Source organism: Gymnoscopelus microlampas (genome assembly GCF_963454915.1).
Source record: "Gymnoscopelus microlampas genome assembly, chromosome: 19".
NCBI classification, from domain to species: domain Eukaryota; kingdom Metazoa; phylum Chordata; class Actinopteri; order Myctophiformes; family Myctophidae; genus Gymnoscopelus; species Gymnoscopelus microlampas.
This window is the reverse complement of record NC_139956.1, coordinates 24,089,199-24,103,833: the sequence shown is the minus strand read 5'-3', so window position 1 is coordinate 24,103,833 and position 14,635 is coordinate 24,089,199. Positions and strand designations below refer to the sequence as shown.

General features: G+C 40.0%; 1 protein-coding gene and 1 pseudogene across 2 annotated transcripts; one reads left to right on the top strand and one right to left on the bottom strand.

Annotated features, from left to right (window-relative positions):
- Positions 1–517: 517 nt before the first annotated feature.
- Positions 518–5,868, top strand: LOC311034432 (tripartite motif-containing protein 16-like; annotated as a pseudogene). The gene is made up of 7 exons (XR_014602935.1): positions 518–716; positions 1,589–2,123; positions 2,587–2,682; positions 3,371–3,604; positions 3,910–4,056; positions 4,287–4,347; positions 4,842–5,868. The product of XR_014602935.1 is annotated as a tripartite motif-containing protein 16-like (transcript).
- A 1,696-nt stretch (positions 5,869–7,564) lies between these two features.
- plin2 (perilipin 2) lies at positions 7,565–13,696 on the bottom strand. The gene is made up of 8 exons (XM_084042635.1): positions 13,623–13,696; positions 12,883–12,930; positions 12,206–12,401; positions 11,256–11,338; positions 10,812–11,085; positions 9,565–9,743; positions 8,991–9,110; positions 7,565–8,469 (listed from the first exon to the last, which is right to left on the bottom strand). Exons 2-8 carry the CDS (start codon positions 12,910–12,912, stop codon positions 8,011–8,013), a joined length of 1,341 nt encoding a protein of 446 aa, XP_083898761.1. The 5' UTR covers positions 12,913–12,930; positions 13,623–13,696; the 3' UTR covers positions 7,565–8,010.
- Between the last annotated feature and the right edge of the window lie 939 nt (positions 13,697–14,635).

Below are 14,635 nucleotides of genomic sequence, written 5' to 3'. Positions count from 1 at the left end.
GCCCACCGCATGCACACAGATTGTAAAGGTTTAAATAAAACCGCAACCTATATACTACCAATATTTACAAGCAACTTCACAGAAAAATAAGCCCAAAGTCGCTTACAGTATAATAAGTGGACATGGCAACACTGGTTGGTACTTTGTGCTCTTTAGATTGCTCAATAAACTTATACAGTGAACACATCGAAAAGCAACACAACAGAAAACAATGTGTGATATGTCTTCTTTTATTTTCCAGAAGCAATTACTTTACAAAGGTTTCAGTCATTCAGAAATATATTTTGTTCATGAGCTGATCCACCGGGCTCTCATTAACTCCAATGCATTCCACTGAACTCACGGCTGCAGTCTGGCTCCCATGGTGCGACGAATCTGCCGGCTGGAATTGCATGATAGCGAAAATGACGTAGGTGACCCTACCTTCTTTAAATATATCTTGCCAGAAACCAGGAAGTTATTTCTTTGCCTTGGCCGTGCTTTTTTAATGTGTAACGAAAGTTAAACGTATCTGATCTGATAGTGGATGGATCGTTGGTAAAATGGCTGAAGGGGGAGTCCAGTTGGACCAGGAACAGTTCTGTTGTCCTATTTGTCTGGACCTTCTGCAGAAACCAGTAACTATCAATTGCGGACACAGTTACTGTAGCGACGAGAACGGCTGCAGCCTGGGGGAAGGGGCGGGGCGGTCTGCAGACAGCAAGCTCTGCAGACAGGCCTGCAGAGCCAGCAGGACCGACATTACTGCCCCCTAGTGTTTCGGTGACTCATGTATACTCGTATTGGGGCAAACGCAGTCCCCACCAAAAATATTTACGATTCTGTCCCTATCGGTACATAACTCGGACGGCGCTGAGTCGACTAGCAGACCTTCGGCCGGTCGTTGCGGGCACTCGCGCCTGGAGGCGCTCGGGCGCAACTCCTCGGCCTCAAGGTCTGCTGAGTCGGCGCGCCTCCGTCATAGGGTACATACACACTTGTCCGTTTTTGTCCGTTTGCAACCGTACGGACGGCCGGAAGTCCCATCCACTCCCATGTTAAAAAAAAACGGATAAAACGGACGCGATCCGGTCCGGAAAAAGCACATCCGGTTTCCGCAACACATTTGTATACATAACAAAATTGCCGGATCCGGAACAAGAGCTTCCGTTTCGTAGCGACCCGTTTTCCGCCAGCAAACGGACAAGTGTGTTTGTACCCAGTGGGTACAAACAGACATCTCCGTTCGCGACCGAACGAACGGCCGGAATTCCCATCCACTCCCATGTTAAAAAAAAAACGGACAAACGGACGCGATCCGTTCCGGAAAAAGCACATCCGGTTTCCGCAACACATTTGTATACATAACAAAATTGCCGGATCCGGAACAAGAGCTTCCGTTTCGTAGCGACCCGTTTTCCGCCAGCAAACGGACAAGTGTGTTTGTACCCACCGTCCAAGGAATACGAAATGCCCCTTTACAATAGGAAACGCCCCCGCACGCGGAAGCCACTAGTCGGAGTGGCGAGATGTCGGCATGGAAGACGGTTGTTGCCACTAGGAGGAGTAGGGAGGTGGCTTGTGTCTGCAGACCTGTCTGCAGACACAGGATCTGCAGACCTGTCCTCCAAGGTTGCAGCCGTTACTACTTGGTAGCGACTGCATCGAGGGTTGTTGGGATAAAAATGGACAAGAAGGGGTGTACTCCTGTCCACAGTGCAGACAGGCCTTCGCCCCAAGGCCTGTTTTGAAGAAAAACAACTTGCTGGCGGAGGTGGTGGAGCAAATGAAGAAAACGGGACTCCAACCTAGTCCTACACCTCCTAAACACTACGTAGAACCCGAAGACGTGGCTTGTGATTTCTGCACTGACAGAAAGCAGAGAGGCCACAAGTCGTGTCTAGTGTGTCTGGCATCTTACTGTGAGGCTCACCTGCAGCCACACTATGATGTAGCACCGCTGAAGAAGCACAAGCTGATCCCAGCCTCCGCACGGCTACAGGACAACATCTGCCCCCCGTCATGACAGACTCCTTGAGATCTTCTGTCGCACTGATCAGCAGTGCATCTGCTACTTGTGCACGATGGATAAACACAAAGGCCATGATCCAGTATCCGTCGCTGCAGAAAGGGTTGACAAACAGGTAAGAACGGTTTATTTGGAATTAGGCCCAGCATGGTATCTTTTCATGTTAACATAACATGTGTGTGAGTGTGTTTCATAAATAACTCTATGGTTACATATGATCAGGATAAAAGAAAAGATTGTTGATGATATTGTGTAGAGAGAGAGAGAGAGAGAGAGAGAGAGAGAGAGAGAGAGAGAGAGAGAGAGAGAGAGAGAGAGAGAGAGAGAGAGAGAGAGAGAGAGAGAGAGTATTTAGTTGTATCTATGGCTAAAGTTTACAATTTGTTTGATAAGTTATTCACTAAATATATCACTTGAAGTATTCATTATTTTTTGCCCCTCCCCCCCAAAAAAGGACAACAAACAAATCTCTCAAGTGCCCAGTTCTCAGATTACCGTTCAATTGTACATCACTGCAAAATATGAATCAAACATTGCATTACATATTTTATGTATAACAATGAAATTCTTCTCTGTAGAAGGAACTTGGAGTGACTCAACAGAATCTCCAGAAGATAATCCAGGAGAAAGAGAGTGGTGTTGAGGAGATTCAACAGTCTATCAGCAATCTCAATGTGAGTATCATTGAGGAGACCTGGACATTTTGTTTCAGATACTTTATTCAGCACAAAATGTATTCAATTAATACTTTTTCAGTTTAGTTCATGCTCAGGACAGTCCAAAAAAAGTTCATTACATTTTTGGTAGATCCTCACAGTAAAACTGTTTTACAGCAGAAAGCTTTAAAGCAAATGAAATAAAAAGTGCAAATGCAAAGTGTATAAAATTACCAAGGTGGTGGGGCATCTAGTGCAGTGGTTCTCAACCTTTTCAGGCTGTGACCCCCCAAAATAATCATATTTGAACTGGGGGCCCCCCTCAAGCACTTGGTATGTAGTTGAGACATTACATTTAGTTTGACTCGGATAAATAGATAAATATAACAGATCAATATTGTGAAAATAGCAGATCTACATGCTCACACCACCCTACGTTGCAAGGCGTTGCGAGCTTGTAGATTGGCTATTTTCACAATGTTTGCCTCTTTCGTATATTATATGACAATTTGAAAAAAATAAACAGTTTTTATAGTATATTTAAAAGTATTAAAGGGGTCTTAAAAGACAAGTCATTAAATTGTTACTGCACTGTCATCTGGTGACCCCCCAAAAATCATGTGGGACCCACAGGTTGAGAACCACTGATCTAGTGGACAGTTTAACGTCAAATGATGTATCTTCTTTTCCCCACGTTCTGTGACAGCACTCGGCCCAGGTAGCACTGGAGAACAGTGACAGGATCTTTACGGAACTGATTGGCTCCTTAAAGAGGAGGCACTCCAACGTGAAAGAGCTGATCAGTGCCCAGCAGAGGGCAGCAGTGAGTCGAGCTGAAGAACTCGTGGAACAGATGGAGAAGGAAATAGCAGAGCTGAGGAAGAGAGATGCTGAGATGGAGCATCTTTCACAAACAGATGATCATGTTCATTTCCTGCAGGTGATTCTGCTCAACTTATTGACTTGATATTTAGACCCTAACCCTATATCTGTATGAGATATAGGGCTCTCTCTCTCTCTCTCTCTCTCTCTCTCTCTCTCTCTCTCTCTCTCTCTCTCTCTCTCTTATTTGTCATAATAAACAAATGTAATATGTATACTGTATCTGTTCCCAAAACAATATACAGAGAAAATGGGCATATTTTGAGCATATTTACAAATTGTGAATAATCATAATGAATCACAGGAAACTATGATAATAACATGCCCTTTTCCTTTTGTCTTGTTTCTTAACTTCCTCTCCAGTGTTACCGTCCTGCCTGTAGTGAATTTTCGGACACACCAAATGCAAATATCCCGACTCTTGAGTACTTTGGAGAAGTGAGTGAGACGCTGAATAATCTAAAGCAGAGAATGCAGGGGGTTCTAGACAGAGAATGGACACGGATCTCTGTCAGAGGTATACATACAGTAGTAGTTGGTAAAATCATATATATATATAAAAAAAATCAAATCATATTATATAAAGATATATTTTTGTGGTGATTTTTAATAATCTATTAATGCTCAAGAAGACCATCACAACATACAATGTTGTGAATATTTTGTCCTAATCCTCAAAGGTTAAGTTACATGATGATTACAGATTGAGATACAATCATTAGTTTGAATTTGCCTTTCAGCGGGATTTGGTGGATGTGTTACATCAACCGACACCCAAGACAAGAGAAGAGTTGTTACAATGTGAGTTTCAGCATTATGAAGCAGTTAAACTTCTGTGGAGCAATCTGTGCAATGCTGTGGAATTATATATTTTATAGTTGTATAATAGAGTATAATGTTTTGCATCATGATCGATGATCAAACATTTGTGTTTTTAGGCAATGTATTTTCAGTAGACTACATTGAACCGCAGCTCATTTGTTTGCGCAAAACATTTTATATATCAAGAATAATTTCCAATTAATAGTATCATTGTAAAACATGTTTGTGTGAAATGTGATAATACATTTCTAGGCAAAAACCTAATCAATATTTTCTGCTAAAGTACATTGACCAGAAGTGAGCATGTAGGGGTATACATTTATCATGTTTCTCTTCTGTTAATATCTGATATAACTAGTCACACAGACTGCATTCATTGTATCAGGATCTCATTGGGATAATAGGACCAGAAGACCAAATGAAAGATTTGACATCTCTGTTTCATTTGACTTCCCTTTCTGCTTTTGTCCCAGATTCCTATGAGCTCACGCTGGACCCAAACACAGCTTACGGGCAACTCTTACTGTCTGAGGGCAACAGGAAAGCGGTGTTTGCGCACAAATTCTTTGGATATCCTCATCACCCAGAAAGATGTCTCAGCCACAGTCAAGTGCTTTGTCGGGAGGGTCTGTCTGGGCGCTGCTACTGGGAAGTCGAGTGGAGTGGGTGGGAAGTTAATATAGCAGTCTCATATAGAGACATACGCAGAGGAAGTTATATGGAACATGGATTTGGAGACACTGAATGGTCATGGACTCTACATTGCTGCAGTAATGGCTACTTTTTCAAACACAATAACATTGAGACTGCAGTTCCGGTGCCGGAGACCTCTAGGATAGGAGTGTACCTTGATCACAGTGCAGGTATCCTGGCCTACTACAGTGTTGTTAATTCTGACACAGTGACCCTCCTCCACAAAGTCCAAGCCACATTCACTGAGCCACTATACCCTGGACTTTATCCACGTTGTATTCCCTCCAGTGCTGAGCTGTGTCTGCTAGAGCAGAAGTTCTAGTAGTGAGAGTAAGATGTTTGATTGCCATGGTCTCTGACTTGAGTGTTGAATTATATTTTTTCTCTCTTTTACTCTCATACTAGTGATGTTTTTAGTCGAAAATGAAATTCAAAAGTGGTTTGAACTTAGAGCCCCTCGCTCTCACTACTGGGGCAAAAATGTCAAAAGTCTAAACAAAAACAAAAAGCCTTGTGGTGCCAGATTAATATTTGTAACATTACTATTTATGTGTATAGTATATTCACTGAGGGATTAACATCATATAAATAACAGAAACATTTTTTTATCGTGAAATAATATAAAGTACCATAAACAAATAATTATAATGAATCTGTTTTACATAATGACTAGTGATGCAATATGTGCTGTCTGTCTTTTCTTATATAGAACTAATGAATCAAAGGTTCAGTCTTTTTCTTAAAATGGAAACAAATGGGACTCCAATTGAGATCATGTTTATTGGCATATTATAATCCAATACTAATGTGACACACATCTTTCTTATTTTAAAACATTTAAATAAACATCTTGCTAAAAATCTCTCTTCTCTTCTTCCCTTGGCAGTATTGCAAGACAGAATTGTGATTATTGATATATGATACAAGCTTGTGCATACAATGTGAACATCACCACACAACAGGTAACACCTTAAAATGTTGATTTGATTGTCCTTGGAAGTGCTGTCTTTGTGTGATCATTACTTTGATTTAGGAAATTCGCGAAATGTACTTTGTCCTCTGATGGAACGAATGTGTGATGGCCCATTGTCTGGGAAAATAATTAGCAGAGAAACATGTCGGTTAAAAACCATGGACGCACATTTTCATGACCAGTTGCCATCTAGATTTTGACATTGCCTCTGACAAGGTCTTCCAGCAAAATCATTTATTTTCCTCTTAGATGAGACCTATGCACCTACTAGTTTGGTGGCTTAGACCAGTGGTTCTCACCCTTTTCAGGCCGGGACCCCCAAAACAATCATGTTTTTACTGGGGTCCCCCAACCTGACAAGCACTTGGAATATACAGTAATTACATTTTGACTCGGTTCCATAGATACATATTGTGAAAATAGCAGATCTACAAGCTCACAACGCCTCACTGCGAGCTTGTAGATCGGCTATTTTTTATGTTATATTTGATAATTTGGCCAATGTTTGACCATTTTGATAGTATAGTTTGTTGATTACTTTCGATGCAGTAATTGTCTTTTTTCTTTTCTTACTTTATTTTTTTATTTTAGGTATTAAAAAGTATTAAAAGTCCTTAAATTGTCACTTCACTGTCATCTGGGGACCCCCCAAAAAATCCTATGGGGATCCCCCTGGGGGTCCTGACCCACAGGTTGAGGACCACAGGCTTAGACCATGAATGACAAGTACAGTATAAGTGGGATAGTCAGCACTGAAACTCAAGAACACCACAAACTAAACTTCAGCTTAAGTGACAACTGCCAATTTGCAAAGCTACCGTACATTTTTTATTATAATTTTTTTTATTTATAATTTGGCTCACAACCTCCCCTTAGCTCAATCAATATACCATAGACTCAACTTTGTGTTCATGAGGCTTTGTTTGAAAGATTGTTTTCTTAACCGTGTCCAGATTAATGGATCACATTAACCTGGATTTGATGGATGAATGGCAAATTGATTCATTCCGAGGTGATTGTAATATAATCTTTTATGTACGTTACGAACAGTATTTGGTTCGTCAATGCCCATATGAATTTACAGGAGGTTTAATCATGGATGTACAGTATCTGATGTGCAGTGAACAATCGTATATGGAAAATTCACAACTTTTGAGTTCCTTGAGGCATTTATTAATATGGGCATCTCAATGAAAAAAAAAGTTTTTAATTTCATTTCCTCCACCAGTGGCCGCTGGACCATCTCTCAAGTCAAAGTCAAAGAAATCCACTATAGGAATCACTAGTATCGATTCAATTTGAAATAAAGTAATTTTAAACTAGATAAATACTTTTTCTTTCATATATTATCATATGAATGCACTATCATTCAAAATAAAAAATGTTTTATTAAAGAATCCTCCATCTAAATTCAACACCTCAAAGATACAGCTAATAGTTCTAAACCACTTACTGTAACTCCTACTTTAAAAATCTGTTACTTACTACAAAGTTGGTTTTACACATGGAAAAAGACCCCACATCTGCAGATTTGTGTTCCAATACAAATTTTATTAAACGTCATAATTTGATCACCTTTGTCCAGGAAGCTGGAATTTGTAACATGTTAGAAATGGAGAGAGATTGTCATCTTAACCACTTAAGCCCTATTTCTAAATTAGCTAAAATAGCCATTCTACAAGTCTACAACATTGATATACAAGGCATTGTGAGCTGGTAGATCAGCTATTTTAGCTATTTTTGAAAATCGTTGAAAACGCTTCGAAATGGTAGAAGATTGTCACCTATAATGACAAAATAGGGAGGACAGCAGGTTAAACGTGGTTAACATGCTCAATAGAGGCAGCGTTACTCTACAAAGCCAAAACTCTGAAACAGCGTTCATTAATGCTCGCTGTCCGTGAAAATATATCAAATGAACGCTTTACAGGAGGTTTAATCAGGGATGTACAGTATCTCATGTGCAGTGATACAAACTACTGCTGCATGCTGGGAGCCAGTGAATCCATCTCCACCTCCATGGGACACTCTGGGTGTGCTTGTGAGTTGGGATGGGGGGAGGACGTGGCTGGAGTGTTGGTGGCAGAACAGCAGGAAGCAGAGTCTTTGCTCGGAAGATCCATCCGTGGGTAGAATGGCCCGACCAGCCAGTTGAGCGGTGTGTTATTGACTAAGTAATCCATGACGTTGTCTAGGGAGTCCTTCATCTTGCCCAGCTGGACTCTGCTACTGGCCAGAATGCTGTCGGGCAGGTCTCCAAAGGCGGTGGCTTTACGGAAGCTGATGTACACCTGGGAGGCTGAGTAGCTGAGTGAGAGTGCCTCCTGCTGGATATGGTTGGGAAGGCCATGCAGGCCGGACATCATGACCAGGCAGGTGGTCTGTAGCTGTTCGGTGAGGGAATGCGCCAGGGCCAGGGTGCGAGACTCGATGACCTGAGTGAAGAAGATGGAGCAACGTGATGAATGTTGGAACACCGTGCTTTACAGCCATGCCACAAGGCAAGGCACGTTTATTTGTATAGCACGGTTGACATTTCAACAACAATTCAAAGTGCTTAACGCAAAGCATTAAATGCATGAAGACCAAACATTTAGTGCAAAAGAAACAAATAATAAAAAGATATTTGAATACAATTAACGATCATTATTAAAGAGTTAACTAGAAAAGGTAGAAGATCAAATTTGTAAACGGATGTCAAGTGAGCTTTGTCATCCCTGTCTTATACACACTCATGGTGTGAGGAACATGATATTATGGTATCATTTAGATTTATATATTTTTTATATGTTTTCATTTGTTATGGTTTACTTTAGCAAATGTATGGTTGACACGACGGTGAAACAGAAATGCAGAGTTGGGCTGTTTTCTGTTGTGATTTGTGTTTATGATAGAACACTCAACATTCTTGATCTGTTTCTATTGGTTCCTCCAGGGTCGAGATCATTCTCCTTACCTCTGCCTCATCGCAGTCCTTCTCCTGTTTCACACTGCTGGATGTCCATTCTACCAAGGAGTTGAACTTGTTATATACTGTCTTGTTGGCCCCATCGATGTTCTTCTTGGCATATTCAATCTGGTGAAGTAAAATGATGTATAAGCGTTACTAAAGAGAATTTATAAAGTAATGTATCCTGTTGTAATTCAAAGTAATTTAATTCATTTATGACAGTGTTAGTTTCATTTATCTACCGTGTAGCTATTTAAATAACAGTATAGGTCTTTATAGAAAAAAAAATCACCTCAATGATACATGACCAATTTACCATTGCTCACAAAAACAAGTTTTCCTTAAAGCTCATGATTTTATTAATTTGAGCTTTTAACTGGTAGATAAGCGCTTCATTAATTTTATGACCAACAATAAATTCTACAACAATCATTAGTTAACTCTAGGATCACAGACATATTGTCTGTGATGGTAATTGTCTGTGATGGTAATTTGTTTCAGTGGTTCTCAAAATGGGGTCCAGGGACCCTCAGGGTTCCTTTACGGGGATCTACCGATATAAATGTAAAAGCAGACCCACCAGGTTCACAGTGTGGTTAAGCTGAGCGATGGACTCCTGGCTACGCTGCTTGGCGTCTCGCACTTTGCCCAATGCTCTGGTGTACGCCCGCTTGCGCAGTTTGGTGGACAGTGAACCCAGGCGGACATAGTAGCTCGGCTCCTTCCTATCAAATCCTTTCACCATTTTAACCTCAAGCTCTGTGAACAAGGAAAGGGGAAAAAAGTGTCATTACATAAAGAAACAAATGGCGTGGTCATGATTTTTCTACGTTCAGTGTTTTTGAGTTTTTAATGTCTGAAAAAGCTTTCATAACAATGTCACAACTACTTGGATCTGAAGTGAAAAAAGGTTATGGATGTTAACAGCAAAACGACAGCAAATGAAAGTATCTCTCTTCTCTTGGCTTATTTATATCTTCTGCCTCTGAGTATTTGACAAGGATTTAACTTTAACCTTATACACTGCATTAAACAGGGTACAGTCCCCCCGGGGTCTGTACTTGGCCCCCCCAGGGGTCTGTAATTTACACCAAATCATTTTTTTGCTGATCAAATAGCTGATCTACAAGCTCACTATACTACACGGTTAAGTGGCTCGAGGCCACAATAGAGTAAATAGAGTAGTTATTCACTGAATACTCCCTAAAACTCAGTAGGACAAGTATCTTCAGTAAGTACTATAGCACACAGGAACATAGTGTATAGGATTTATAGGATTTAAATATTAGCTTCTGAAAGCCTTAGTGGAGCTCATTCAGCCCTGAACAGCTAACGTTCAGTTCTCACTTGGTGATGGAGAACTCTATGGCCTCTGAAGGAAAGCTTGACTTCTGCTAATGCAGTCCGATAAGCTGTGCTTTCCCCCTGAAAACTGGGCCAATTCCAACATCAACAACATACTTGTGGCTCCCTCTTAATGACCCCAATAATCCTTTGTAAACATGTTTTTAAGAACTGGCTAGGCTCATCTCAAAAACCTTTCATTAAGACAGATTGAAGTAGTGCATGTGTGCTTTAAGATAAATTAAACAAGATTACTCATTCAAGTACAATACTTAATGATCTTAATAATGAATATATTCACATTAATCTAAATGGATAAAAACAAAAAATAAGAATAAAATACAAATACATCAAAAAGACAAAGCAATAAGACTTTACTTAGTGGGTGATTAGTGGATTAATTATCTAGTTAGTGTATTCCAATGAGGAGCTATGTAACCGGTTGTGTTCAGTCTCTTGTCCGTGGTTTTGACTGTCACTCACCCAGCTCGCCCTCTGTCAGTGGCAGATACTGCTCCACCAGGCTCTCGGAGGTACTGAGGGCAGTGTCCATGCCGCTGCTGACCATCCGGACCATGCGGCTGTCCAGCACCGTGTTGACCACAGAAATGGTGATCTCCACCCCGTCCTGCACTGCTCCCCGTGTCCTGTCGACCACGATGGTCAGCGTGCCGGAGACCGTGTCCTTGGCACCGGTGACGGTGACTGACACGGCGTCTTTGGCACCGCTCACGGCATGCCTGGCATTGGCCACAATCTGTCCAGACGGGACAAAATGATGATGAAGCAAGCTAACACCAAGGGTCGTTTGTGTCCAGATAGTGATACCATCAGCATAGACATTGTGAAATGTGAGGTTGCGTATCTTTGCCAAGCCCCATCTATCTCAATTACAATAGTTGATGATTGAGTCATTGGCTACTGTACCTGCTCAGAAGATTGCTGTACAATTGGCAGAGTTTTCTCAATCTTATCCAGACCTCTACAAGCAAGGACATTGGCAATGGCAACTGTTGGCAGTACAAAAATGGAAATAATATCAATAAAACATACAAATTCTGTACAAAGAAAACTGTATATAAAACTCTTTGTTTGAAAAAAGGATATCCAATTGAAATAAATGGAATATTGATTTAAGTGAATAGACTATTTTTTATTGTGTCATCTGTCATGTGGTTGCCAGTTTTATTTAAGGGAGGGAATCGAGTAAATAACTGGGTGACAGGTCAAGACGAGTATGAGCCAACTTCCTGTTTCCCAACGAATGACTCATTCAGTCACACAGCCCAAATATCTCTGCTGAACAGGAACTGAGGATTATAAATATTCTCGTGTACAAACTTTTTGTAAGTAAATGACACCAATTAAGCGTTGGCGTGAATTGTCTTCAATGTTGACAGTCGGTACAACTAAGTACATTTACTCAAGTACTGTACTTAAGTACAATTTTGAGATATTTTTACTTTGATGTTGAGGCATTTTTACTTTAATGGAGTATTTCCAATTTTCTGTACTTTTACTTCTACTCTTTAGCTACTAGTTACTTGGTCAATTTTGATTATTATTAAAAAACATACATTAACCACTTCAACCCTTTATACATTTCGTCCATTTGAAAATAGCCGATCTACATGCTCACAATGCGTCTGCTAATTTCAAAAGATTTTTATACAATTTATACATTTGAAAACTTGTGAAATGGGACATTCAGCATAATGAGTACTTTCTACTTTTGGTACTTTAAGTACATTTTAATACCAATACTTTTGTACTTTTACTCAAGTAAATGTTGAATTCCAGACAGAGTTCTACATTGCAGTATTGATACTTTTACTTAAGCAAAACATTTCAGTACTTTTTCCACCACAAAATCTTACTTTGAGGTTCTAGCTTGCCAATGATGGGCTGGGCGCTGGTCATCGCCACAGAGGTGATGGTGTGGACTCCATGCTCCGCGGCCTCACACACAGACTTGATGTAGGGGTGTGTGCCCTTGGTGCTGGCGTACACACCGGACATCAAGCCATAGGTGGAGCTCACCAAAGGAAGGCTTGTCACCCTCTGAACCACATTCTGCAGAGAAATTATGTATAATAATTAATAATAATAATAATTGTGAATGAATGTTTTTCTTGGTATAATCGTTATTAATTCATAATAATTAATTAAGCAAACAAACAATTATTACAAATATTCCCAGAACAATCATCCTGTGAGGTATCACAGTCATACCTTTCAGTCTTTCCATTTTATTTTTGTTCCAGAACTTTAGGCTACATATGATCATTTTGGCTGAGGGAAAGAGTTGACATAACCTCACTGATACTTGATTGATTGATTACGTTATTTAGCAGTTTGAAGTCCTGTGTATTCAATTCATCAATATAATATATTATACTGCACAAAGTGTTCTGTGCCAATAGGAAAGGCATGTTTACCAGTATGTAGAAATCCAGAGGAATGAGACTACACAATAGCTACATGTTTATCAAACTTTAAAATAAACAGTTCAAGTACAAAAGTACAAAAGTACAAAAGTCTTACACACACATACCTGATTTGGGAGAACTGCAACTGCTGCCATATTATCTACTTGCAAAACCTGAAGCAACAGAAAATCAATGTCAACTTTAACAAAAAGTGACTAAAATAAGAGGATTAAATACAGTATCCAGTCATAACTGGATACAGTATGTTTAGTGATCAACAGTGGTGGAAAAAGTACATTTTTTAAAAAGTATCAATTGCAAATTTAGAAATGCTCTGTTAGAAGTAACAGTTTGGAATTCAAAATTGACCTTGAGTAAAAGTACAGAAGTATCAAAATGTGCTTAAAGTACCAAAAGCAGAAAGTAGTCATTATGCAGAATGTCCCATTTCACAAGTTTTCAAATGTAAAAATCTTTTGAAAATAGCAGATCTACAAGCTCACAATGCCTCACATCACAATGCATTGTGAGCTTGTAGATCTGCTATTTTCAAAAGGCCGAAATATATATAGGGCTGAAGTGGTTATTGTATGTTTTGTCATAATAATCAAAATCTACAAGTAACTAGTTAGGCCTACTAAAGTTTTCAAATAATTGTAGTGGAGTAAAAGTACAATATTTGCCTCTGAGATGTAGTGGAGTAGAAGTAAAAGTACTGAAAATTGGAAATACCAGTAAAGTCAAAATACCTCAAAATTGTACTTAAGTAGGCTACAGTACTTGAGTAAATGTACTTAGTTACTTTCCACCACTGCTCCAATGGTCTACATACAGTATATTATGTCTCATAAAATCGTGTACTTACCGATGCTAAAAATGAATGAAGAGTTATTTCAATTACGATGTCAGCTCTCTCATGAACCTACTGAAGCTGTTCCGTTTAGAATGTGATGTTGGGACAGTCAGTCAGTCAGTATTTATAACGTTGTCCTATCGCGAGATGCAGGAGTTGACGTAATCCACAGCAACTTTTCTGGGTCAAAGGTAAGGTGAAAAGGTGAAGTCTGCGGAATTCCCGGATCCCGTCACGAGTTGGATCAGGTACCACATGACACACTTTTGAGGGATATAGTAAAGGATATCTTTTACATTTCATTAGCCTTGGCTTGGATCAAGACTATGCATTTTATCGAGTCTGACTTTTACTTTGGTATCTCCGCTGTCTTGGCCTGCACCCTCCAGTGCGTCCTGCACTTTCACCAGTAAAGCCCGTACTTCTCCGAATATAAAGGGGCTTACCCGGTTGCCCCAAATGTTAACTCGCCCGTCGGAGTCTTTGTGCAATGTGTTAGTCCATATTTTTCAATAAAGAAGTGTTTAATCCCGTCTGTGTTGGATTCTGTCCCTGTATCCCTGTATTCCTTAATGGGTGGTAGTGACGGGGCGCCTCCGGTGAAAGCCGGTATTACACTCAATGTAAACAGGAAGTAAACGAGGGGGGGGATATGGCGTTCAGGCACAGACGGGATTAAAACACATATCTATTGAAAATACGGACTAATACATTGCACAAATATTCCGAATGGTTGGTTAACATTTGGGGCAACCGGGTATGTACCTTTTTATGTTTTGAATTTGTACATTTTTGGAGAAATACGGGCTTCACTGGTGAAAGTGCAGGACGTACTGGGGGGTGCTAGCCAAGAATATCGTAGATATAAAAATGTCAAAATCTATCTATGATAGTCTTGATCCAAGGCTAACATTTCATAATGTAATCACTCACAGCATTATGAAGATTATGGGTCGGATGTTATTGTATATATATATATATATCATGGCATTTTGTTCAAAAGGGGCCACTCCAGCAAACATTAG